Source organism: Penicillium manginii (genome assembly GCF_028828005.1).
Source record: "Penicillium manginii strain IBT 31320 chromosome Unknown utg000001l:1.0-3466041.0:1.0-3467806.0, whole genome shotgun sequence".
Lineage (NCBI taxonomy): Eukaryota > Fungi > Ascomycota > Eurotiomycetes > Eurotiales > Aspergillaceae > Penicillium > Penicillium manginii.
In genome coordinates this window covers 2130947-2156438 of record NW_026643102.1, presented here as the reverse complement: position 1 = coordinate 2156438, position 25492 = coordinate 2130947, and the positions used below count along the sequence as shown (strand labels likewise).

General features: G+C 47.0%; 12 protein-coding genes across 12 annotated transcripts; 5 read left to right on the top strand and 7 right to left on the bottom strand.

Moving 5' to 3' along the window:
* Window positions 1-477: 477 nt before the first annotated feature.
* Window positions 478-2291, top strand: N7533_000773 (putative C2H2 finger domain protein; the record flags this gene model as incomplete). The annotated part of the gene is made up of 3 exons (XM_057097423.1): window positions 478-1253; window positions 1329-1593; window positions 1647-2291. 3 exons carry the CDS (start codon window positions 478-480, stop codon window positions 2289-2291), a joined length of 1686 nt encoding a protein of 561 aa, XP_056965916.1.
* Window positions 2292-2961: 670 nt separating this feature from the next.
* N7533_000772 (uncharacterized protein) lies at window positions 2962-3432 on the bottom strand (the record flags this gene model as incomplete). Its single annotated transcript, XM_057097422.1, has 1 exon — window positions 2962-3432. The coding sequence occupies one exon, from the start codon at window positions 3430-3432 to the stop codon at window positions 2962-2964; it is 471 nt and encodes a 156-aa protein (XP_056965915.1).
* A 1434-nt stretch (window positions 3433-4866) lies between these two features.
* Window positions 4867-6215, bottom strand: N7533_000771 (putative RNA polymerase II Elongator complex associated protein Kti12; the record flags this gene model as incomplete). Its single annotated transcript, XM_057097421.1, has 4 exons — window positions 4867-5438; window positions 5473-5740; window positions 5803-6159; window positions 6210-6215. 4 exons carry the CDS (start codon window positions 6213-6215, stop codon window positions 4867-4869), a joined length of 1203 nt encoding a protein of 400 aa, XP_056965914.1.
* Window positions 6216-7131: 916 nt separating this feature from the next.
* N7533_000770 (uncharacterized protein) lies at window positions 7132-7506 on the bottom strand (the record flags this gene model as incomplete). The annotated part of the gene is made up of 2 exons (XM_057097420.1): window positions 7132-7200; window positions 7318-7506. The coding sequence occupies 2 exons, from the start codon at window positions 7504-7506 to the stop codon at window positions 7132-7134; spliced, it is 258 nt and encodes an 85-aa protein (XP_056965913.1).
* Window positions 7507-8028: 522 nt separating this feature from the next.
* Window positions 8029-8977, bottom strand: efm7 (putative nicotinamide N-methyltransferase Nnt1; the record flags this gene model as incomplete). Its single annotated transcript, XM_057097419.1, has 3 exons — window positions 8029-8112; window positions 8177-8764; window positions 8831-8977. The coding sequence occupies 3 exons, from the start codon at window positions 8975-8977 to the stop codon at window positions 8029-8031; spliced, it is 819 nt and encodes a 272-aa protein (XP_056965912.1).
* A 1044-nt stretch (window positions 8978-10021) lies between these two features.
* Window positions 10022-10510, top strand: N7533_000768 (uncharacterized protein; the record flags this gene model as incomplete). Its single annotated transcript, XM_057097418.1, has 1 exon — window positions 10022-10510. One exon carries the CDS (start codon window positions 10022-10024, stop codon window positions 10508-10510), a length of 489 nt encoding a protein of 162 aa, XP_056965911.1.
* A 511-nt stretch (window positions 10511-11021) lies between these two features.
* On the bottom strand, window positions 11022-11849 carry N7533_000767 (uncharacterized protein; the record flags this gene model as incomplete). The annotated part of the gene is given in 4 exon segments (XM_057097417.1): window positions 11022-11142; window positions 11160-11334; window positions 11446-11610; window positions 11678-11849. 4 exon segments carry the CDS (start codon window positions 11847-11849, stop codon window positions 11022-11024), a joined length of 633 nt encoding a protein of 210 aa, XP_056965910.1.
* A 1286-nt stretch (window positions 11850-13135) lies between these two features.
* N7533_000766 (SDR family NAD(P)-dependent oxidoreductase) lies at window positions 13136-14216 on the top strand (the record flags this gene model as incomplete). The annotated part of the gene is made up of 3 exons (XM_057097416.1): window positions 13136-13300; window positions 13349-13633; window positions 13710-14216. 3 exons carry the CDS (start codon window positions 13136-13138, stop codon window positions 14214-14216), a joined length of 957 nt encoding a protein of 318 aa, XP_056965909.1.
* A 438-nt stretch (window positions 14217-14654) lies between these two features.
* Window positions 14655-15540, bottom strand: N7533_000765 (pectate lyase; the record flags this gene model as incomplete). Its single annotated transcript, XM_057097415.1, has 3 exons — window positions 14655-14720; window positions 14787-15124; window positions 15186-15540. The coding sequence occupies 3 exons, from the start codon at window positions 15538-15540 to the stop codon at window positions 14655-14657; spliced, it is 759 nt and encodes a 252-aa protein (XP_056965908.1).
* A 2515-nt stretch (window positions 15541-18055) lies between these two features.
* N7533_000764 (sugar porter family MFS transporter) lies at window positions 18056-20026 on the top strand (the record flags this gene model as incomplete). Its single annotated transcript, XM_057097414.1, has 7 exons — window positions 18056-18130; window positions 18194-18501; window positions 18565-18611; window positions 18667-18868; window positions 18923-19558; window positions 19613-19743; window positions 19800-20026. 7 exons carry the CDS (start codon window positions 18056-18058, stop codon window positions 20024-20026), a joined length of 1626 nt encoding a protein of 541 aa, XP_056965907.1.
* Window positions 20027-20185: 159 nt separating this feature from the next.
* Window positions 20186-21505, bottom strand: N7533_000763 (zinc finger protein-domain-containing protein; the record flags this gene model as incomplete). The annotated part of the gene is made up of 2 exons (XM_057097413.1): window positions 20186-21153; window positions 21298-21505. The coding sequence occupies 2 exons, from the start codon at window positions 21503-21505 to the stop codon at window positions 20186-20188; spliced, it is 1176 nt and encodes a 391-aa protein (XP_056965906.1).
* A 1813-nt stretch (window positions 21506-23318) lies between these two features.
* Window positions 23319-23999, top strand: N7533_000762 (RTA1 domain-containing protein; the record flags this gene model as incomplete). Its single annotated transcript, XM_057097412.1, has 1 exon — window positions 23319-23999. The coding sequence occupies one exon, from the start codon at window positions 23319-23321 to the stop codon at window positions 23997-23999; it is 681 nt and encodes a 226-aa protein (XP_056965905.1).
* Window positions 24000-25492: the final 1493 nt, after the last annotated feature.

Sequence of the window (25492 nt, the reverse complement as noted above, 5' to 3'; positions counted from 1 at the left end):
GGACATCCTGGCCCACTGACTTAAAATGGATCCGACTTGTCACAATGGCTTCTGGCCGAATTAAGAAATAATGCTTTCTTAAAACTCTGGACAATATCCTGGATCATCTTGCTTCGACCATACTGTAGCTTTGACAATACGTGAACTGGACTCAACCCTTCCCTACTACTGGCAACAGACTCACCTAATTTCAAAATGGACCCCACACGCGCTGCGTTTACCCTGAATCTCCAAAGGACTCTTGACGACCTCCCTCATCTGGATTATTGTTTCTTCCACAATATTTTGGTGCGTCCAAATTTAACGCCTGCGCACTGCTGGCTTTCGCTAATGACTGGCAGGTTTTCGAACTCTGGACCCCGGAGCTAGCTCTTTAATTGCTTTTTGTGTTTTTTCTTTTGTTTATTGTTGTCCAAACGTGTAAGATTACTGACTTGATGATGCTTCTATAGTGCTTTACACAACACACATTTCACAATGTCTCCCAGGACTAGCAACGAGCCCGAGAGGCTCTCTCTTTCACAACCCAGACATGCCTCCATGGTTTCAGGAATGTCAAATATGGCCCCAAGAACACTCCAGGATGATGAATTGTCGAGCCATGACACTTCGTCTTTGTGCTCAATTACCCATGGAAACCACCAGGACATTAAAGACTGGAACATGAACACATCAGACTCCCTCGACCAGGCCATGTCTTCCAAGGATTCCCCTCACATGCAAATGCTTGCTTTCCAAATGCCTTCCCAACTCATGACCCCCACGGTCGGACCACATGATGTGATGTACACAGGCGTGGACTTCCCAGCAGTCACAGACCTGCATGATCATAATGAGCTACCGCGGGATATTTATTCCTTTGTGGATCTTTCTTCCATGGATAATGATGTCTATGTACAGTCGAGCACACCGGATGATGCTCTCTCTGTTGCACACAGTTCCCACACTGAGGATGGCCATTTCATTTCTAGCCACGAGCCATGGAATACTATGATGCCTGATGGCTACCCCGGAACTAGCCTTGATCAACTGTCATCCAGCATTTTCCAGACTGTCCCTGTCTCTCCGCCTCTGACGGAAGCTAGTCATGATCTTTCTGTTACTTCTTCTTGCTCCCATCCTGGATTTCCTTCATATCTTGCACCTGATGAGACTCTCCTTGGAGACTACACTACATCGCCAATGGCCCACGGAATCAACCCTGCCGAGCCTCTGTTCCCTACCCCTCCTCTCAGCGAAAAGGACCCCAACAGGTAGGTCAATCAAAGTGTCATGCGATAGACAACACTTAAAAAGAAGAAAAAAGTATCTAACCCCCTTCCTAACAGGACTATGAGACCCTCCAAGCCTGCACGCCGAGGTGCGCTCCCAAATGGCTCCCAATCCCAGGTCAAGCAGGAAGCGGATCTTTTCCCACCCCTCCGAGAGCCAACCCGACAGAGATCCAAGGAAGGTTCCGAGTCTCGTAGCCCGCGAGAGCATCCCTACTATTCCATGCCCACCCAAAGTGACGGAAAGTACTACTGCCCCTTCGCCGCTGAAGAGAAGCCATGCAACCACCCCGCCACAACGCAAAAATGCGCTTACCAGCAAGTTCCCTTATCCTGCCTTTTGGCACATCATAGCTATGAAAGTATCGCTAACAGGCCGCCTCTAGCAAATATCTGGATTCCCACCTGAAGCCCTACCGCTGCAAGGTCCCTTCATGCCTGGATACCCAATTGCGCTTTTCTTCCAACGCGTGCTTGTTTCGCCATGAGCGCGAAGCCCACGGATTACATGGCCATGGAGACAACCCTCACCTCTGCCTATGGGAGGGATGCGAACGATCCTCCCCTGGAAATGGATTTCCCCGTAGATGGAACCTGTTCGACCACATGCGTCGTGTGCACGACTACCAGTCCTCTGAGCGTCTTAGCTCCCCAGAGACCTCCCCCACTGCCGCCCCGGCCAAGAAGAAGGAAGCTGCCAGCCGCAAGAGACGTGGAGTCACCGGCCCTACCCCAGCACCCACTATGAAGCGCACCCGCTCCGTCCACTCCCACGGGCCGACCAAGGCCAACCAAGCCACTGCCCAGTATGGACAGCGCCTGCAGGCTGCCGAACGGAACTTCTACCAGTGCCACGCACGTCTCCTTGAACATGTTGGAAAGATGACCCCGCAAGACATGTCCACCCACGACCAGGTCAATGCCACCCTCAATGAGCTTTTCACCCTTGGACTCAGCTACCGCCAACTCGACGCGAGCCAGGTTTCTCAGATGCAGCACGGACTGCCCTTGCCCGCGTGAAGAGAGATCGAGAATCCTGTGAATCCTTTTCGAACATTCGAAAAAGATGACACAGTGAAGGATTTTCTCAGGACCCCGCGAGGACCATTTTAAACTTACCCACCGTGGAATCAATGGACGCGCTGACTGCCGTGATATTTCAACACCTGGATGGCCAAGCCACTCTCATTGTCACCGTCAAGGGCTTGATTAGCAATTGCAAGTTTACTTGCAAGTTCTTTTCGCCCAAGAGATACCACCACACTCCCTTCCTTCTCCCCTCCGGTTCAACCCCACATAGACCAACCAGGCCAAGGAAGGCGACCATGCATCACGGTTATTCTTATCCCCCAAAGGATCCACAAAGGCAGCGCTACACATGCAATGGAGCCGGGCACTTCATAGCATGACATGCAGGATTTCAAGGAATCTCTGAAATTGCCCTTAAAACTTCTGGCTAAACCCTGGAAATGGAGACTCGGAGTACTTGCTGCAGGGCAGTATAGTGCCTCTGGGGAGGTCAGATTTTGAAGATCAGGTGCATCAGTCACCGATCTCATTGATGTATCTCATTTATGAAATATGGAATATCGACAGTAGAAAAGGAGGATTGGATGGAGTTTGGATTTATAGAGTGCTTTGTTTTTTGTTTTGCTTTTTGTTCTGCTTGTTTGTTTTGCACTGCGTTCCATCACCCCTTCAAAATACCAAAAGATATTATGAAAATAAAAGAAAAATTACTTGAAATTGTTTCGTGCACTTCAAACACTGGACCTGAAAGGACTAGATTCCTTGCGAATGTGTCTTGTAGTTGTTCAGTGTCAACACTTCGCTCCTTGTACATGATTTCTGGGTCATCGGGCGGGGGTGGTTCCGACGGTTCGGGTTCAGGCCAATCTTCAGGCTCGGGTTCAGGCTCGGGTGCAGCCTCGGGTGCAGCCTCGGCATCCAAGTTCACAGTCGAGTGTCGAGATTTGTATTTCTTTTTCTTCTTGCTTGGCTTTTTGGCTTCCGGGGGACTTCGATCTTCCACCAGACGGGATGAAGGGGGTGTGTAGTCTTTGAAATAAGCGAATTCACATAATCGAGCAAAGGTGTCAACATCGACGACCTCTGACCAGTCAACACGGCTCGTTTTGGCCTCGAGCATTTCACCGTTCATAAGAGCGTTGAGAATTGGGGAAAGCTCCGCTAGAGCAGAAGAATGAACGACAATTTCCTTCTTTTCAGCACCCACTATGAAAGTGCACAAACGCGAGAGAAGGTATCTTTGTATTGTCAGACTCTGATCATAACAAGAGAACAGTGGAATCCCTACCTCCCAAAGGAGCTCTCCATTCTGAGTTTGAATTATGGCGATGGCGAGACTGGAGTGAACTAGGGCGTAGGAACCCTGGAAAAGAGGCCATTGTGGATATTAAAAGACTTGAATGATGGTCTTGTGAGGTTTACTCATTGGAAACACCTCATGTGCATCTAGGGAGTACATATATACATAGAAGCAGTGATGACTATGTGTTCTACCTCTATTGGTTATTCCTGGAACACTCATGCAGACAGAGAGTGATAGAATCGACGAAATTGCATTAGCGTCGCTTGTAGAGCTGCAGTCGGTAACTGCAGCTTCTTCTTGTTTGCCACAAAAAAGATGCATGAGTACATGCAGTAGTAAGAAAATGGCAGAAACTTGAAGTTGTGTACGAGTATGAGCGCCAGTAATCAGTGCTCATCAGCCGCTTCGATATCAGAGTGTTTCTCTAAATATCTCCAATCATTGGACACATCTCGGGGTTCCCTCTTGCTCATATAGTTGCATTACTACAAAAATCTCCAATTGTTACCATCAAAGGTCATTAGTAAAAGGTAATTTGGGTGGCATTTCCATTCCAAGCTTTTGAGAGATCCCGTACTGTGTGTTTTTGTGATTGACTACGTTCTATGGTGTATTTAATCTCTAGGGTACAGTGTCGATCCAATAGGATCGTATAGGATCGAGACAACCGTACAGACCCACATAAAAATGGAGACAACAAACAGAGTAGAGGTGGAAGGCACAATTCACTTTGAAAGTACAGAAGGCAACCACAACCAACAAGAATCCCAAGAAAAGAAAGGAGAGAAAAGAATGCCAAGTGCTGGAATCGATCTTCTGACCTGGACAAAAAAACAAAAACGGCAGAAAGGTGGTTCAAGGCAGCTGCCAGCGTTTCATTAATCAACCTAACCACTCTTCCCCCCAAACGGGCAGAGCCAAAATCCCTAGACCATTCAGAGCTACGATGTCAGGATAGACTCTTTTCCCAATTTAACCGATGAATTGTCCAGTATTCTACAGATTTGTATACAGCTGCTACATCGTTTCCTTTCCAAGGTTGGACCTCCATTCAGTTACTATGCCCAGGTGTAGATGAGAAAAAGACAACAGTCCCATCTGTTACAACGTTTGAGATCATGATGGAGTAATACTTTATATGACTACAGATTTATATCATAAGCTCATTAATCATATCTCAATAGCTCTTATCAACAGGATGTGCAACCTTGGAATGTGGCATTTTTCCTTCGCCAACATTCGAAGATGCGTCCAGGTCTCCATCTATGCTTCTCCATCCTCACCTCCAATACTACTATTCAAAAACCGCACAAATGCATCCCCAACTTGATCGGCTGCCAAACCACCCTGCTTTTCACCATGACCGTGACTAAGATACCTCCGATTCAAACTAATCCACTGCCTCCGCAGGCGCTGTAGCTTCGGCGCCGCGAGAACTCCACCCGCACCGGCCAATTCATCCGTCGTCCCGCTCGTGGCGACGTGTACGGGTATAAGAATGGGGATTGAAGCTTCGGGAACATCGATCGCAATGCCGTGCGGGTTTTCAGTCTTGGCAAGAGCTTCCTCGGCGGAGGGGTTGGATTGGGTGAAGGCACGGATTGCGTTGACGATAGCCGTCGTGCGTTTCTCCATCGCGTAGAGGGCGCCTGGGTCTGTGACTGCGGCTTGGGTTGTGGCTTGGTGCGCGACGATTCTAGGCCGGATGGAGGATCCGCGGGTGAAGGTTCGCGCTGTGGTCGTTGTGCTGGCGGCGGAGGAGAGGTTGGTTGAGGCGAGGGAGTCGATGAGGTTGGAGACGGGTGTTACGACGGGGACCTCGGCGGAGGGGAGGACTACGCCGGTAAGGGCGTGGAAGATATCGGCTACCGGGGGGGTCGGCATCTTCCCAGGGGACTGTGAAGAGGGGTTTGTCCCAGCGGCTGTGTGTGCTTGGTTCTTCGTAGCGGAAGATGAGGTTGTCGAGGAGTTCGGGTGCATAGGCTTGCTCGGTGTCTGATGATTGGGCCGGGGCAGTATTGTCGCTTGATGGATCCGGTTGCGCTGTTGACGAAGTATCCTTTTGCTGGGCTGCATCCCGATCCAGGCGAGCCTTGTTGTTCGCGACACACTGGTCAACGGGAGTACCAACGTGCACCTAGACGTACTTCAGTTAGCCATTGTATACCCTCTCGACTTATATAGAACCTGGTGTCTTACCACACAGCACGAAGTCCCCGCCGCCTTACTCTCACACCAAAGCTGATACCGCCACCCTTTGATGTAGTTCATGCCGTCCAGGATCACAATGCTGTCCTTGGCCACCACACGCTTCGCACGCGCATATGCGACACCGCGAGCCTCCTTCTCCGTTCTAGCATGATCGTAGACAGTACGGGGGTACGAACTGTTATCGTGCGACGAAACGACGTGGATCTTGTACCGGAATTTTAGGGATGCGGGCGACTCTGCGTCAGTGGCCGCGAAGATCTCATCTTGCGCTTTCTCGAGTAGGGACGCAAGTTGATTTGCGCGATAGCTGAGACCGGAGCAGGGATAGCCGGTGAGAATAACGAGCTGCAAGTGTGTCAATTTAAGGTTCAACTGTCACAGGTGGGCGTTCTTACTGGCATGGTGGGCTGTTGCGGAGTTGTAGCGGCGAACTTTTTTTTCCGCGGGGTTGAGGCTAGGCATGTGACCCACTTAGATAGTATGATTACCCTATGGGTAAAGAATATCGTTGCCACAATCTTATTGTATTATATACAGCATTTTAAGTCTATTGCTATTTTCGTGTGTTCAGTTTGATAATTTACTAAGTGCTCGCTTGGGTTTGTTATGGTAGATCGCTTTATGGCGTTGGTTTGCCCTCTATACCCTCATTGGCACTTTTTGACTAATCTCCAGTTCCATGACAGACGTTTCTTTGTCTCTGCGGATACCTTTGTTTTCTAAGTATAAATACTAGTTGGTGTCGAAACATTTAACGTGCTTAGGTACTATATTTAATTACATGCTCTTGGGCACGCATTTTGGCAATTATTTAAATACTACTGTGTTGATCTAAATAGTAACTACTAAATAGGTACTATCTTCAAGGCCCCTTCCTCCCCTTCCAATGTTTACACCCCACCTGGGCGGGCTTCAAGCTCGACGACACCTTCCATTTATAGTAGTACCTAGTAATAATACTAATAGTAGGCAAACTCCAAGGTTCTCCGCCTTTTCGCTTGTCATCCTTCAAACTTTCACACCCATATCGAAGAACTGCAACACGCTTTCGACCAGATACATTCAAGAGAGAAGTAAATTGATACTATGGCTTGACGGCCGAGTATGTGGGAGACATCTTCGTGTTAAGTTCACTGAACAACGCGCCACTTCCGGCGATGGCCGCGGATTTCTTTCTCCCAGTCCTGGCACTGTATGATAGATGGTGCCACGCCATATATACACCCGCACTGATAATGCTTCAGACTTCGGAATCTAGGGATATGGGCCCATCGAGCAGGAATTTCGAGATTGGATTACAGTGGATTACTGGAGATATTACAGCTTGAAGGGCCACAGGAACTCGATCCAATCCACACCCTGCCTCAAAAGCTTGACACTCCAGGGCTATAAAGGTCAGATTGTGCATATCAAGCTTTGAAGTCGTGAGATCCCAGTCTTGTCGGCAAAATTTCCAACCTTGGAATCTTGTCAAATGATGACAGAGAAATTTTGCAGTCTTACAAGCGACATCTTTATGTCGAAAACCCTATACCGTGGGTTGAAGTACGTGGTCAGTCGAGGGCCGGGACCAGGGAGAAATGTGCCTTGGGGGCGTCTTATTGCGGTAATCTCTGCGAAGAGACCGCGGATTGGATCGCTGTACTCGAAGACGAGAAGGAATACATCAGTTGCATCACACAGGGTAGACATGGTTCTTGTATTTAGGAGCGGAGGGACTTTACTTCTTGTGTCCTTCCTCCTGATGATGACTCTGATGGGAACGATTCCGATGAGGATGGCGCTGACAAAACGCCACTCAGAAATCCACGGACTACCCCCAAGCGCAGGAATCCCCCCCAAGCCCATCCTCAAGCCAAGCCTGAGGGAATAAAGCGTGCAGGGAAGCTACATACCTGGGTACCTAGGTATTGTGGTGGAGAACTGGTGCCAGTGTCACGTTGTCCCAAGGATGTCGATGGCTATACATGAAGACCAGCTGCCTAATACTGGGCAAGCGCAAAAAGCGCAGTAGTAGCTTTGGCACGAGGTTCCAAGGCTCTATTATCAGATATGAGTGATCAGCGAAGTACTAATTGTACCGTGCACAATTAGCATAAGAAGACTACTTTTGAAATTTCATCTCAAGCATTCCGCACCGTGTCAGTTGATCGGAACTATGCCTAGATGTCTATATACTTTATGCAATGCGAGGGTATCAAATCTAATTTCAAATCAAGCGCTTTTCGGGGCTTCAGCCAATCGCTCAGGCGACCAGCGAAGCTCATATCCAAAAACTGTCCTGCGAAGCTTCTCATCCTGTATGTCGTAGTCAGCATGCGATCGCGTACATATCGTACCTGGAAGAGATCAATTCACTTACACCAGGATCATCTTCAAAGAGGACTTCACCCATCAATTTCTCAAAAATCTTAGTTACAATGAACCCGCCCGCTTCCGCCAGGGGAAAGAACTTCTCAGTCTGAGACAACAGCCAAGGCTGATATGGCGTGAAAATGACCAGCGCGACAGCCTCGGCGGTCTTCTTGAGCGTCATTTGCATAGTCTTGACCAGATTGCCGTGCTCGGGATAACTGTAAATGACATCGGCCATGATAAGCACGTCGAAGCCCGTGGCTCTCGAGCCATCAGCCAAAGGAGGGATGCATTCAAGGAGGGGTTCCACCGGTTTGCCCCATTGGTAACCGTCGACATGTAGCGGATTCCGGTTGTCGGGGCCCTTGGGGATCTGGTCGACTGCTAGATCCGCATTGTGTTGCATATTCTGTACCAGGTCGAGATCCGGGTAGTCGGTCAAAACGACGGTGTTGGCGCCCTGGATGGCGCTGACGATACTGGGGACGCCTGCTGCGGCGCCGATCTCAAGGATGTCTTTGCCTCGGATGAGGTCTTCGGTTCGTTCTTCGATGTAGTGTGCGCTGGTACGGCCGGCGTTCCAGAGGAGGTTTCCCTGAGAGAAAAGATCACAGTTAGGTTAATTGATCGGTCATCAGGGTAATTGGGCCAATTGGCCTACGTAAAGTGGGTGGCTGCCCACGAGTCGCACGCGAACTGTCTTGCCGGACAACATAGTGTGCTCGGCGAAGGTGGGTTCTGGCTCATCGGGATAGAACCCTTCTGGGTCCTGGAACATGTCCCCAGTGGAGAAGTCTTCCTCGGCCATAATGGTGGTGATGGGAGTAGTAGTGGTGGTGGTGGCTAGTGATAGTCCAATTACCCCTCCAAAAGGTCGACTCTAAATTGATCGGATCAAAAATTATTAGCTGATTATCGCCTTATCAGTGGGGTATATTGGCCTGATATATCAGGCAGACAGGATTTCATATTCGTGATTCGCGCGATGAACCTCCGGATCACTGACCTTGAATGATTACCTGAGGATAGCTGGCTGTTCACTGGGGAAGCCAGAGCTGTACGGAGTACTCCGCTCATACTGTACATACGGTCCTGTGTGGATCGTCCAGTTGCATAGACTTTATTGTATTGAGAGCTGAAAAGTGATGGCCAATCACGTGGACAGTTGTATACTACGTGCACTAAATCAATGGCCGATTATGGTAGAATGCAACCTTGGAGGAAAATGTCAATCGAGAAGTGGAATCTGAGTTGTAGAATATAGAATACAAAAATGAAATATCATAGTTATGACCTATCCTATATTTATCTAGATTGTCTTTGTTTTTGTCTATGAGACACTCGACTCGACTCGACATGCCGAGGCGTACTCCGATACGGTAATTACAGTAATTTGCCACATTGACACACAAATTGATGTGGAGAGGCGTGGAGATACCCTCGTATTACACGGGTAATTATCGGGATCGGCGAACTCCTCTCTTCTTTTCCTTTTTCGACCCATCACGTCTTTTCTTTTCTTTTCCTACCTTTGTCTCTCCTCCTTCCCCCCCAAATTCCTTCACCACTCCCCTATTTGCGCTCCTCCCCAGGCTCACTCTCTAGTCTGGCTTTATTTGAGCGCTCGGATTCCTTTATACCGAGTCCCTTGCCATCCCCTCATCCGTGGGGCCCTGACGCTTCGATCTCTCTACAGTGGCTTCGATTCGGTCATCGCGGATCCCTCGATCCTGCATACCTTTGTTCACTCCCACGCGTCAATATATCCCCAACCACTTCAAAGGGATTTCCTGAACTCTCGCGCTTGTTTCTGCTTCTGCTTCGGTATCCGCATCTGCATTTGCATCGCAAGATGGACCCTCTTCGATCAGCCCATACCCCTCAGGCCCCCGCTCAGCCTGCGACTTTCATCTCTCCAACCTCAACTCTCGCTCCTTCTTCCACTCTCAACTCTACCATCTCACACCCTGCGAACCCATTCAATCCTCATCCCTCTAATTCGACTACCCAGCCCTTCGCAGCAGCCTCCCACCCCATCTCCGCCTGCGCTGCCGAGTCCACCATGTCTCAGACACAACCCTTCGCCCAGGCCCTCGGCAACACCTCGCACCCGGCTGGGATACCACTCGCGCCTCAGGGACATAATTCCGAATCACAGCCACGATCGGACGTGCCACCCGCCACTCAACCCGCGGATGTCCTTCCGCAGGCAGGAGGCAACGGGCTAGGAGGTCCGACGGCGACAGCACCATTCCTGCAGGACTTCAGTCTCGTTGCGGAGGCGGCGAAGCGCGCGCAGATGTCCATCGTCATGCGAGATCTCGAGAGTGTAACCCTATGAGTATGAGATCTTATCAGTCAGCACATGTGATTCGGTGCCTCGGTGCCTGCAGAGCGGGCCAGATCTGATCCCAGGCTGAACATGACGACACAGCGTGATTGGCTTGGCATGCGCAGTTACTAACGAGTTGGACTGGATCCAATAGAATTTGGCTTGGGACCTTCGAGGGATGGTCTCTTTTGGCGTTTCATACGGTGATCGTCTAGGTTGGTGGGGTGGGCGGGCACAGATTCCCTCGGCGAATGGCCGCGGCCACGATTATGCCGAGGAGGGCTTGCTTCTTGAAGTCGACCACCCACCACCCACCCACCACCCACCCACCTACAAGTACCCCGACTTTTGGCGTTCTCTTTGAGGGAGTTTTGGACTAGTATTTCCTCTTTTGGTTTTTGATTTAGAGCCCTACTTTATACCACCTATATACGCGAAAGACATTGAATCTCAATTCTACTTTATCTACCCCTTTCATTCCCATTTCGTATGCAGTAGCCGATGCGATAACATTGGTAATCTATGCGCATTTTCTCTTCGCGGACACTGGTTTCTTTTCTGACACAGTATCCGGTCCGACAATCGGCTTAAACAACGAGTCGAGTCTCAATTGTCCCTTCTCCTTCTGCTCCACCTGGACCCTTTCACGAGCTAAAACAGGCGGAAGACCATGCACTCGACGCCGCACATCCCGTAGTATTTCAACTTCGCGCTCCCGCTGCTCCCGCACCGTGGGAATCGACCAAGAGGCGATGTCACCGATTTATGCGCCAATTTATACTCGATCCTGTTAGGCGTAGTTGGTAGCAATTCGCGTCGAGTTTGCGCACATGCTATGCACTCAATTGGTTAGTGATAGTGATGCCGATAGTCACTACGAGTCCTTTCTCAGTCCGAAGCCTAAGGTGGCTCCCTTTTTTCTTTCAGAAAATCGCCAGACGCACCTGATGTCCAATAATCAACCAGTAATACTCCGTGCCAACAGGCGCGCCACTCCCTTCGGCGCATTACGCGCGCGTAACTTCTTAGTCTAGTAATCGATTCTCCAGCGATCGGGCCCTTCTTTTGTTTCTTTCCATGTTCCCGGTTCGTAGGTTCATGTGTGCGAACTTCCGACTGCGATCCCGCTATAAAGTGTTCCTTTATGGGTCTTCACTGCGTTGTATCTAGGTCCACCACTGGCGTATTGTGCAGATAGCGCCACTATATTATCTGTGACTCCTTCTTCTAGTGGGTCTTCTTGTTCGTCGAGTAGAGTCGGGTAGATTGAGTGTATGCTGCCGGGACTGTCATCGTCGTTTGGCGTGGGAGGGTCACTTATTGGTGGGGTTGAAGTCGGAGCTGCCATCTTTTGGTAGAGGTTTCAAAATTGAAGGTAATGGGATATGATAGAAAAATTATTTGAATTGATAGATCAATTGCTACTAGCAATGGCTGATTGGTGATGTCATCTTGATGACACTAATTGTGTTAATATTCTGGGAAATTGGGAACTTAGAGCTCGAATTTGAACGCTTAAGAAAGAAGCCACTTAAATATCATGAGTTACTGCTAGATATAGCAACTTGACAGATGAATATTGAGCAGTAAATGTTGGAAGCGGTGTTTTAAAGTGACCACCGGCAGAAATCTCATGTCTGAAGACACGAGCCACCATGTTATTTTTGGTTTGTTGGGCATAAATAATTGTAAAGGTAACTTAAACATCATGATACTTTCTAAAAACGCTTGATTATTTCCCACAACACCCTCCAAGAGTTTATCCATTGCAACGGGCTTTCTGTATTAAGAGCAGAGAACGGGTTATAGAATCACAACCAGGGGTTGAGCTTCCTGAGTACATACCTCCCGCTTCATTGAAGCCCCGAAGTAAGTTCGACAGTGATTCTCTCACCCTATCCACCATGGACGTCCTGCCTCCACCAGACTACCCCCGGTCCAGCCGAGCGATTATTCTCGAATTCCAACTCGAACACCAAGTTGAACTTGAACTTTAAGTCACATTCACCCTGCTCACCAAGCCGCGTGACACTACAGCGCGGGAGCCTCACCTACTTCCCGCCAGGGCGGCTACCATCTGACTATTTTCCGCGCTTAAGGCCCTCCGTTGCAGGTAATTAGTTCAAGGGGTCACTCCGAGTCGTTTACTTGGCTCACCTCCTAACACCTTGCGACCAATTTGGGGCCCCTCCTAATGCTAAACTGTCTCCCATCTATTTTGACAGCTCCTCCTCTTTCAAACTTACTAGCAAGTTATTCGAAGGTCCTCTTCGGATGAATAGTCCAGGCCGCCGTTTCTTGAATAGTGGTAATCTTTGACCACATGATGATTTGATGAAGATAAATGCCTGTTATGGTTCCCTTTCACTATTCCAGACCCCTTTTTAGACTATTTATTAGATCGGTTTCAAGGAGATGAAGCCTTGGCTGAACTATCAAATGTTCAAGTTGTTGTTCAGATTGGCCCCCACTCGAGGGTGAGATGAGTTAGGGCTTTTCTCGGCACCTATAAATACGACACCCCAACTGACACTCCACTTCCACTTCTCCTCCTCCTTCAAGTCTTCCAATATATACTAATTAAACCATATTGCTATCCAGACTCGCATAATACCTTGCCATATTCAATTCGCCATGGCCACCCTCGAATTTGACCCTGACTGCGCAGTCAAAGAAATCGCTTTCACAAGAAAGAACTATCGTGACGTGTACCCTGCCGTCGACCCTACTCGCCCGGAGTTATCTCAGGAGGGCAAAGTGATTTTTATCACTGGAGCTAGTCGCGGAATAGGACAGTTGGTGAGTAAACCTTCCAAAAAAAACTTCATCACGCTGATATGTGAACAGGGCTTCGCCGTATCCTTTGCCCGTGCCAATGCCGCCGCCCTAGTTCTCCTCGGCCGATCGAGCGAGGGTCTGACCGAGACAGAGAGACTGGTCAATGAGATAAATCCCTCGACGAAAGTTTTGTCAATTCCGGTTGACGTCACTGACGAGGCAGGCATGAACAAAGCTTTCGAGACAGCGGTGGAGAAGCTAGGCGTGCCACAGGTGCTCATCAACAATGCGGGGCAACTCGTAAAACTCGACACAATCGTCAACACTGACGTGGAATCCTGGTGGAAAACCCAGGTGAGTTATACCAGCCTAACTGGTAGAGCTAAAAATCCCGACGTAATTTGCACACGGCTGACCCGGAGGGACGCAGGAAATAAACGTCAAAGGAACATTCATCGCAACGAAAGCCTTTCTCAAGCACGTAGGAGAGGTTCCATCAGCACCTACAACGATCATCAATGTGATTTCGACGGCATCTCAGGGCGTTCCGCCTGGAATGAGCTCATATTCTCCATCGAAACTGGCCGTGTCCAAATTCACGCAGTTTTTAGCCATGGAGCATCCCACCATCACTTCCGTCAATCTGGACCCGGGTGTGGTGGCAACTAATATGGCGCACAGTGTGCCTTGGCTCGCGCCTTTTATTGGAGACACTCCGGAGCTCTCTGGAGGCACGGCCGTTTGGTTGGCTACTGGTGATAGGTCGTTTTTGTCGGGGAAGTATTTCAATGTTTGTTGGAATGTTGAAGAGCTTGAGAGCCGCAAGGAGGAAATTAAGAGTGGGAGGCTTCTTACTTTTACCCTTAATGGGAAATTCGGGGGGGCCGGATGTTACCGTGGAGGGAAAGTAATCATGCCTAATATGTCATTGGATTGACTGTGTCAAGTTTTTAGCACCAGCTTAGCTTTCGAAAGTCCATAATTTGACATCTTATCCCGAATCACTATCCTAAAGATTTCAAGAGCTCCTTCGGTATCTCCCTCCGAGGGTCAGACCGTACGGTCTTTGAATACTAATCAATTGCTACATATGCGGAATTTGGGAACCAGAAGCTTTTATAGATTTCAGGCTGTATTTGAAATGAGTGGCGAATTCCCCGACAGGTTTTTGATGGGTTTTGTGGGTGTCCCTAACGAGCGCAGGAGATTGGTAGCCAAATTCCACGGATAGTAAGGCATGTATGGAACTGCGCACTAACTACTGGTAGTTCTTCGTCGAAAATTCCCACAAGTACACAATTCGGCGTAGCAAGGGACTGTATGTTTGATCTCGCTAGCGTCACTGGATGAAGATCACCAGAGTCTTGTACTTGATCTAGCAAGCAGGAAGAGACTCCGTGTATTTACATGCAGAGCTAGGGCCAGAGGAGCTCTCAGGGGGCTGTTGAACATTTTTAGATCAGTTTTCCGAAACAATTAGAGAAAGTGTGTCGAGATCTTCACTTACCTCTTCACCAGAGTCATTACCCTCGTACTCCTGGCAAATTGTGTCGACTTCGGTTGCGCACACATTGCTTCGGATAGTCGCGGTATCGCCATAGTTGCTGTTGATGCCAGCTAGAACACTGCCTTTGACAGCAGTAACCCCGGAAATGGTTACATGACGCTCATACATTTCGTCGCAGTTTCCACAGGAGCGATAGAGTTTTCCAAAGTTGTATGCGGTGAACCCCTGGATGTTCACGGTGCCAGGGCCATTGTGTTGAATGACCTTGTCCTCGGCGCCCTGCGCACCACCTCCGATGACATTGAAAGGGCCGGACCCTGTCTTCAAGGACAATGCGTCTATGAAGAGATTCATGTTAGTTGATTTTTTTTTTTCATTCATCTCTTGGGAATATAGTACCTTCGCACACGGCCTCCCACCAAACATTCTCGATCGTGCAGGCGCCCATACAGTGCACTCCTTCCAGTTGATCGGAGCCGATGATGACATTCTTCAGAGTTCCTCCATTCTGGATCCAGAAGACAGCGTCTTTGTCACCACCCTCTCCCTCAGTACACTCAACCCCGCGGCCGTATGTCTTCATACCGCCATCGAATGTCATATTTCCACTGATGACCTTGGGTTCATCCAGGGTCACACTTCCTTTGGATGAGGGAATTGGAAAAGTAAAGCGCTTTTCTAGATGGGAATGAGAGGAGCCATGAAGGGCCAGGGCGGTGGAAACCAGAGACAGAAAAATCGCCTTGTTGTACATGATGGAGGGAATCAATATTTTGTAGTGGAAGATTTTGAAGAATAGAAGAAGCTGGCTGAGCCATATACAGACCCTTCTTCTGTCTTCATTTTATACCCTTCGGCTGGATTAATATACGGCTTGATATCATGATGAGACAGTCAGGAGAAAATCATCATCTTGGCAGTTATACTCCTTTTCCATAAACAGTTTCAGGGCCGGTACCTGCTTCCATAGCGGGATCTATCGACTATTCTCTATTTCAACCTTTAATTATCTATTTAGCACATGAGTTATTGTTCCATTAAATCCTTCATGGGGTATCTTTTTGTCTACATCACCCGCCCATCTTGTAACTAAAAATTCACATGTCTTCAATCAAAGGTTCGCTCGACGAGTTACTCCCAAACTACAAGCTAGCCTCTCAAGACAGTCAATAACAGGGATTCCTTGGCTATGATGATCTTTACTCGCAAGAAGCTGTCAGAGGTATCATCAGGGCTAGTACTTCCCTGCGATTGGTAGATCGATCAATCCACAACAGGGAGGCTGTGCAAGTATGAAACGATTCTACGCTTGGCATACGGCCATTGTCTAAAACACCAGCATCATTCCTGGAAACTCAATTCTTCCTGGTACAAAGAGACTTTTTGCTGCTATGTACCAGACTGGTGGGAAATATTTTGATCGACATCCGATGGATTTATGAGCCGTTGTCTGATTCAAGTTTGTTTAGCCGATATAACTCCGACGATATTTCCGAGTTGTGCGAAAGAAGAGCTACTACCAATGACAGTTCTTCTCGCAGATATTTGGATTTTACACTATGAATTTAGCGGAAATCAGTCTAATTAATGACCGGCAAAGATAGAAAAACACTATAGATGCATTCTCAGCACCAGTCGGTATGGATCATTTGCTGTGAATGTACACTAATGTAAGGCAGCGAGTAGAAATTTGATAATTTATCAAACAAGAACTTCCGAAACGGAAAAGAAAATCAATTAAACTAAGCCCCTTGCTTCAAAGAAATATCATAATACCTCTAGGGTGTTTGATGCCAAGCACTATCTCTTAAAACCACCTAGGCAGGTGAAACCACGGCGCTTCCCGACTGGCGCTAAGAATCATGAAGCTATGAGTATTTATTTTGAATTAAATCTTCATGTCAGTCTTCAGAATTCTTTGTTCACTGTAGGTGCTCAATACATTATGTTCCTCTCCAATTGAACCTTTGAAAAGTTAGCATCGTACCAGGTGTGCCGATCAGATACCCAATTAGGAAAAATGGCCGGCATTCGTAAAGTGTGCACAAAAGCAGGGCGACCGTCCGGAATTCAAGCCTTTCAAGTTACAAACCACTTTTTGGTTATACTAAATCCGTTAGCGACAAGAACAAGTTGGCGGGGCTACATATTGTCTTCCTCGGCTGGAATTCGTGGATTTGGGCGATCATCCTACTCATATCACCCACTTCTTTAGGCGTTTTTGTTGCATTTGAAGTCCACCATTCAATTACTCTCCAGAGTTACATACAATGGCGATATTAAAGACAGTATTGGGGCACTACTAAGCGGACACCCCATTTGGCTATCTGAATACCCTATCTGTCTATTTAGAAAAGATGCTGGATGTGTGTTACCACGAACTACAATAGATGGCCAGAATTCTACTTTCTCACCTTCGCTAGGTATCTACCACTGCTAACATCTCATCTGCTGATGTGGGTTTGGGAACGCACCGAAGATCTGGCAGTAATTTCACCCTTGGCTTTAAAAACATCCATCTCTCTTCCTCTCAGAATATCAGACTCACGTTCCTATTAGCTGCAGCAGTCTTGAAAATTCTTAAAACACCATGGTTGAAACACATACAGTCTAGATCTGATTTTCTGCGTCCACAATCTTCGGGCCGTATGTTCAACGCTATTCACTCTCTTCTAAATATCCGAGAACTTCCAGACTTTTTTTTGGCTCCCATCTGTCATTTCTGTTTATCGTATCCCAGTCCGTTGAACTGGGCATACAGCCTTGGGACTTTCCCCGGATTTCCCCACTCTCTCCCCACTCCTCCCCGCCTACGTCCCCCCCACGCAATGACGGAATGTGACCGGTTAAAGTGCGGCACGAGACGATCGTCCTACCAATCATCGCTCCAAAGGCTGCGAAGAAAACATACTATCCTATAAATGGCATATTAGGCGGTCGAGTTGGTGATCGCTGGGCGTCGGTTTCGAGCAAGGATTCGCTTACATTGCCGCCTCTGGCTTCCCCTCATTGTGTTTCTGCAAGTGAGGTGTCAAGAAGGTCAAACTTGATTTAGCCGGACTCGCAGTGATTGTCCTTGTATGATAGTGTCCTGCATTTGGGTCAGTATAAACATGGCTGCACCCCTACTCCGGTGGCCTGATTTATGTTTGCGTCTTGTTTTGCTTACAATCCACGGATACCTTGCGCCCGGGCGGATTCTCTGAATATATTCTTTGTTTCCATTGAATACACACCACACATAATACCAGTATTATTGTTCTCTGATAATGACAAAGGCAGCGGGGAAAAAGAGTCGGCCTTACTTCGGACTGACCGGAGGATGGCTGACTTTTTGGGTGACGGTATGTCTTTGACATCCAATCCTCCTTCGCAATCAATCAAGCACTGATGAACGGACCTTCCAGGTTGCCTGCGCAACAGATATGACCCTCTTCGGTTACGATCAAGGCGTTTTTAGCGGCGTGGTCATCACACAAGACTTCCTCGAAATTCATGACCTCGTCGGGCCGACCAAAACGAAAACCTTGTCCACTGTAACAGCAATCTACGATGTCGGTTGTTTTCTTGGGGCTATTCTAGCTTTCACAATGGGTGAAGTTCTAGGTCGAAAGAAGACTGTTTTGGCGGGAACCACTATCATGGCTGTTGGGGCCGTTCTACAAGCGACATCTTTCAGCTTGGCGCAAATGTTTGTGGGGCGCATCATATCAGGGTGAGTTGTGTTTCAAAATATCTCGAACGAGATTGATTATTCATCTCACAACCTGGCTCTCAGAATTGGAAATGGCGTCAACACTGCGACAGCCCCTGTGTGGCAAACCGGTAATTTCTTTGAACGATTGAGCTTCGCCAAGAGACTAACAACCTATTCTCGCAGAAACTTCGCAACTCAAATGGCGTGGAAAGCTAGTAATCCTCGAAATGATGATGAATATTGCCGGCTACGCCTTTGTGAATTGGGTTAACTATGGCTTATCTTTTGCAGGCGGTGCCATTGCCTGGAGACTCCCACTTGCATTGCAATTTTTGTTCCTCTTTATTTTGTGGTCCACCACCCCTTGGCTTCCAGAGTCACCTCGGTATGTGGGTTTTACTAAGGAATTTGCAAAAAGCTAATTTTGAAACACCGCTAGATGGCTTTTGGCGCATGGCAAGGAGGATGAGGCTGTGGAGGTGATCAGTTGCTTGGAGGCCAAATCACTAAACGATCCTTTTGTCATTGCACAGCGCAATGAAATCAACTTCACCATCGAATACGAACGTGACAATTCGGTTCGATGGCGGGATCTGTTAAAGAAGAAACCAAGTGACACAAACACACTTCGTCGCCTTCTCCTTGGCGCCGGCAGTCAATTTATGCAGCAATTTGGGGGCATCAACATCATGTCTTACTATCTGCCGACTGTGCTCAAAGGCTCCGTGGGATTTTCGGACGAGATGGCACGCTTGCTAACCGCTTGTAACGCCATCTCATACTTCTTCTTTTCGGGACTCGCTGTCCTTTTAGTTGAACGAATGGGACGCCGAGGGTTGATGCTCCTTTCAACATTCAGTCAATTTGTGTGTTTTCTAGCAATCACCATTTTGCTTCGTTATACAGACATGTACCCGGACAATGACTCATATGGATCTGCTTCGGTTGCTTTTATATTCCTATTCCACGCGAGCTTTGGTGTTGGAATGCTGGGCGTTCCTTGGCTGTATCCGACAGAAATCAACTCTCTGCCCATGAGAACCAAGGGCGCAGCAATCGCCACCGGAACTGACTGGTAAGAGAATGAAACTCTCAATGATTCTCAGGAGGTTTCTCACCAAAATCACAGGCTCACTAATTTCATAATTGTGGAAATAACCCCCATAGGGATTCAAAATATTGGCTGGAGATTTTGGATTGTGTGGACAGTGACCAACTTTCTGTTCTTGCCCATCATATACTTTCTTTATCCAGAAACAGGTCTTTCAACCTACCCTTTGATTTATTTGCTCGAATATGACACTGACATTTTACAGCCAATCGGAGTCTTGAAGACATTGATGCTTATTATCGGACAAAACCGTCTCTCATTGTGGTTGGGGATCGTGAGGCAGTTTGCAGAGGTCGGCCACAGAGATACGTTGATCATGAAGAGGCTGAAATCAAGCGAACTGCTGCAGTTAAGGACATTGATCAACCGGTGCTTACCGACCATGTGGAATGGAGCACTGGAACTGGCAGGGACGGCGAGGAATCTCTCTAGAAGGGTTCAAGTTTCAGTGTGAATGCTACGAGTTGATATTTTTAAACCTTGAAAACAGTAGCAACGAACGGAAATCATCATATTGAAGGTGAACGAGCGAAGAAAGACCTCAATCACATAATTCCAGAGCTTTTTTCCTTTCTCCATCACTGCTTCATTTCACGGTGACCATGACCAATTCCCTTCCGGAGACTCTCCATCTCCCGCGAGACAGCCATCAATGAACTTCTGTGGAAGACAAGCTAGCCGTGGGTCCCTTGCCTGAAGAGCTTCACTAGCCTTTCTAATGTGACTATTGCTAAACATGTCCCATAATCCGTGTTCCAGGGCGTTTTCCATGAGTGGTAGGGGATAGTAAGGATCATCCTCGGAAAATGCCTCAACAAGATGGGTGATAAGTGATTCGGGATGGTTTATGCCTGTATCTTGGTACCAAATGTGGCAAAGGTTGAAATCAAAGACCCACAAGCGTGTTGCATGTCGTTCAGATTTGACAGCTAGAAGATGCTCGATATCTGTATACATTGGCATAGCTACCACTTGATCAGAACTCGGTTTGAGAGTTGAAAGAACATTATGTTTGTATCTGCTGTCTGTTTCACTGCCGAGAACAAATTCGATATCGTAGGCATCCACGTTAGCCAACCGATGAATGACAGCCAGTGCTTCACCTATGGCCGTAGCTAGATTGCCTATAGGGTATTTGAGTTCAATCATCTGGTCCAAATGGAGATTGAAGTTTCGAAGTGTGAGGTTCGGGGAAGGGGTTGTTTTCATATGGCGACGACACAAATATTTGCGAGCTAAGCAGTCCCGATTCGTGGGGTTGGCAGCGGCAAATTGACGATATTCGGCTGCACATTGATTATTTATCAGTGCTTCGCGCGCGATTGTTGGAAGAGGAGGAGTTCGTTCTGAAGCCAGAGTCATGGCGGGCAGTGTGATAGAATCGTGGACAGTCGGGAAAAAGCTCATATTACGTTCCCACCATGTGTTGTTCGTTTTGGGGATGTAATTAAAGGGTTTGGGAACACCGCAGTGAATGGCATTATTTTGAGGGTTCTCAAAAGCTTCCTTTACGCGTAAGTGTGCTTTCAAGTCGTCCCAGAGCGCGTCTTCGTACGAAACTTTGGCGAATTTCAGGACGTTTCCTTATCCAGGCATTTCGAATACCACCCCGCATTGTCCAAATTCAATGACGCGATATTCGACAAATGGTAAAGACTGCTGGGTCTGTTGGAAGTGAGCAAAAGGGGAGGCCGTATTCGAACAGGGTTCAGGAGTGAGAACCCGGTACAAGATGGTGTCGGGCGAGGAGCACTCATGAAGATCTAAGTCGTTGATGACGGATTCATTGTGGTGTTGGTCACGGATCGTAGATAGCCGATTCATCAGGTTGATATTTGCACGAAGCGCGGATGTCGCAGAGATAGGCAAGTCTTCACTAGAGTGTTGGATGGCACGCCGTAAATCATCCATCGTGAAGGGGTCCGATTACAGGATGAGAGAAGGGAATAATGTGGTGGAAGATGAAGGAAGAAGGTTGGAACACCTAACGATGGAGAAGAAGGTAAAAATCGGTTTTCAAATAGGAAAGTACGGATGGCTCAAGTATGGGTGGGCCGATTCCGCATTTGGAAAGTAACATGATCGATTGACATAATCAAATCATACCTGTTTTCCCTATACTTCGAGCTCTTAAATATGAATTTGATTTGATTCCGAGTCTCTTGATCTAGATTGCTTATTTGGATTGTAATGGCGGTCCGTGAGTCATGTAGACATTTATAGAAGCGCGAGCTAATAGTGTTTGGGCTCAAGTACTAGTACGCCCATAAGGGGTGAGTATCACGATTATATAGCTAGTAAATTCACAAATGAGATGGGAAAATAGACAGGCAGAAGAATATGGCTTATTCTAATCAACCATTGTAACAGGTTTTTATGATAGCTATTTGCTCTACATCGACCATTAAAAGCTTGTGTAGATTGACTTGAATGGGTTTAAGCAAATCAGAAGAATAGATGATACGAGGATGTACTAATACAACCTTGGAAGTGGGACCATTCTCCAGTTTCATTATGATACTCTCTGCCCTATCACATACTATTGCCTCCATATTCTCGTCAACCTACGGCGTAAGCTCATTCGCATCCTGCAGAATTAGTGGAGGAACAAACAATATTTTGCAATTAAAGACATCCATCTTCCATTACGGGAGCGGCGCAATTAGAGTATTACTTTTCATATGGTAGCCTATCCATTCTTCCTGCGTTGCCATAAGGGCATATGCTTGAAAAGCGGAAGTTGTAGCCATGCCTTATTTACAAAATGACAATGTGAAATACTCAAATGGAGGAAATAAAGGCCGTATTTTATACTATCATATTACATATCGAATTTGGCAAATCTGTCTCTTAGTTGACAGTAAAATACCAAGCGCTTGAGAATTCAGGGGCATGTTTATCCACTCATGGATCGGTAAATCGCCGGCAATACTCTCGGATTCTCGTATTGAGTGTCTGGACCCACTCTTGAATTTTTAAAGTTGTCGCCAGACCAAATGCTATAGACCCACACAGCTCGGGAAGCTTCCGTCGGCACTCGATATTGACGAAACGTATACACAGCCAATTTCTCTACTTCCCCATCTTTAAGAATTATGAAGACTCTCACGTTCTTTAGCTGCTGGAATGATTGCCATTAAGACACTTTGCAGAACATGGTGTATGAAATCCTAGTACTTCCCGAGGATAAATCAATTCGTTTCCGCCCGGGCATGATACCTTATAGTCTCTAGAATAAAAGTAATCATGGAGCCTAAAACTATCGCTAGGTATCCACAGGCACCGAGCTACCTAGTATCAATGCGTGTCCTGTTTCACCTGTTTCACCTTTTTCTCTTCTCTTGATTATTGGGCCACTTGACCGCTTTTGCATTTTATTTTTGTTCGCCTTCAAGTTCCACTCTCGAACCCTAGCAACAGAGACTTGGAAGACGGGGGTATAAATATCTTCGCTAAACCCTCATTTCCAAAAAGGAGCAGTTACTATATTTCAAAATCCCTCAGTTATGGCAAACAACGATACTATCAGTGACAATGGAATCTACGAATACAAGCCAAATCAAAGCGCAACCATAGTAATGGCTGCCCTGTTTGGAGTCAGTGCCATCTATCATCTCATAGTGATGATAAAGAAAAGGACATGGTTCTATATTCCATTGATAACTGGTGCCATAAGTACGTATACCCCAACTTGCACCTGGTTTACTATTAACAAATCTCAGTGATGACTGTTGGATACATCGCTCGCTACATCTCGGCAAAGTCACCACTTGAACTTGGACCTTATATTATACAATCGCTCTTTATCATCTTACCGCCCTCTCTATACGCCGCAACAATCTATATGATCTATGGTCGGATAGTCAATTTTGTCCACTCGCCTGACGCAAGCATGATTCGACCTGATCGTGTTACAAAAATATTTGTTTTCGGAGATGTTATATCATTCTTCATGCAAGCTGGCGGTGGTGGTATGATGGCTCAACCTGACATGGCCAATCTCGGTCAGAAAATCATGCTCGTCGGGTTGTTTTGTCAACTCCTATTTTTCAGTTTGTTTTTAGCTATTTCCTTGGTGTTTTGGAAGCGAATGCAATCTTCTGCTAAGCTATACACTACTCCAGCATATGGAAAGCACACCTGGAAGTCTTTGATGAAGCTCTTATTCGGAGCTGCTGTCATTATCATTTTGAGATGCGTCTATCGCATCGTTGAATTTTCACAAGGAAACAGCGGCTATCTTGCAAGTCATGAAATTTACATGTACATTTTCGACGCTGTGCCAATGTGTATTGTGCAATTGATGTTTCACTTTGTTCATGCGGGTAATGTCTTCCCTTCGGGGCTTGGAGAATCAATGCAACAGGATAATGGGAGTTGGGTAGCCCTCAACGAAAGGATATAGCTGTTCGAGTAATAGAAATTCTAGTTTTTCATTTCAGTTTGGATCTATCTCAGTAAATTCTATACCCGATATAATGGTTAATTACCAGATTCCGCCGATCTACGATTTAAAAAAAGCCGAAAGTGAGGCCTCATATAAGTTCCTACATTTGAGTTGGATGATATAGATCCCCATCTCAAAACTGTGCGCTTGCGTGTGCAGGAAAGTAGAACTTAGAACTTACCACTCTTGCATCTTAAGCTTGACACTCTTTCCAATCCTCCAGTTAGCATAATTCATCGTTACCAACTTCATGATATTGATAATGATTCTACAAAACTGAGATACCGGTTTCTGTAAGGTTTCCATTAGTGGGCGCCATGGTTACTTAGACAATGAAGATAAGATGGTACTTCCTCTTGTGAAAGACCATTGGGTTTCATGATTCTAAATTCGATACGCCACGTAGGGGGCTATACAAACATCACCATGCGTTGGTGTGTGACTAGGTCCCCAGGTAAAACTCCCAAAACTCTTAGCGGACTACCAGAAATTCGGAATTCTAGAATATGGACGACGGAAGGGAGTCAGATCGCACTTTGATCGGATCCATGGATGGCATTGCTTCTCGATATTGAATTTGTGAGTAGTCCAGCGTAACGATGGATTGGTAGTAGGAAAGGCACTCATATTGAGTACCGAGGTCGGTAGATAGAATCGATAGTTTATGCCGTTGTTTATCCACTATCTACAAAATATCCCCTCAACTTTCTAACCCTGAAAATACAAAATCAGAATTTTGGCGTGGCCCCACAAGGAATAGTGGCTTATAAGGACCCACCAAGAATCTATAAATTGATTGGCTTCCAAGGTTCAAGTTCGCATTCTCGTATTCCCGCATTCTCGCGTTCCCGTATCTTCGCGTTTCCGATCTTCTCAACTCTAATCCGCATTTGGCAGGCCGGGACTAAAATTTTATTAGTCTGTCCTTGGTAGCAGTGCCCAGGGGCGAAAATCTGCTATATGATTATGGACTTAAGATTTAATACAAAAGTTTTCCAATCCCTAAGTTTCTGTCATTACAAGATCGATCTTTCGCAACATTCGCATACTTAGTCGATTTTCATTCATTACGGTTCCCAATCTAATTTAAGCCGCGATCGACCATGAGCGACCCAAGTGGGCAATACTATGAGTTTCAACTCTACAGATACACTCCTTCAATCGTTGGTGCTGTTATCTTTGTTGCTTTGTTTACCTTAACGACTGCCTATCATCTCTACCAGCTTATAAGAAGCCGGTCTTGGTACTTTACTGCGTTCGTTCTGGGTGGAATCTGTGAGATTAAAATCACCTCCTTGACATCTCGATTCTTGGGTTCTAATCGTATAAAAACAGTTCAGATAATCGGCTATATTGCGCGCGCCGTGGCACATTCGAATCCGAAAAGCATACCTATCTATTCGATCCAAACTCTCCTCATTCTATTGGCACCTCCACTTTACGCCGTATCT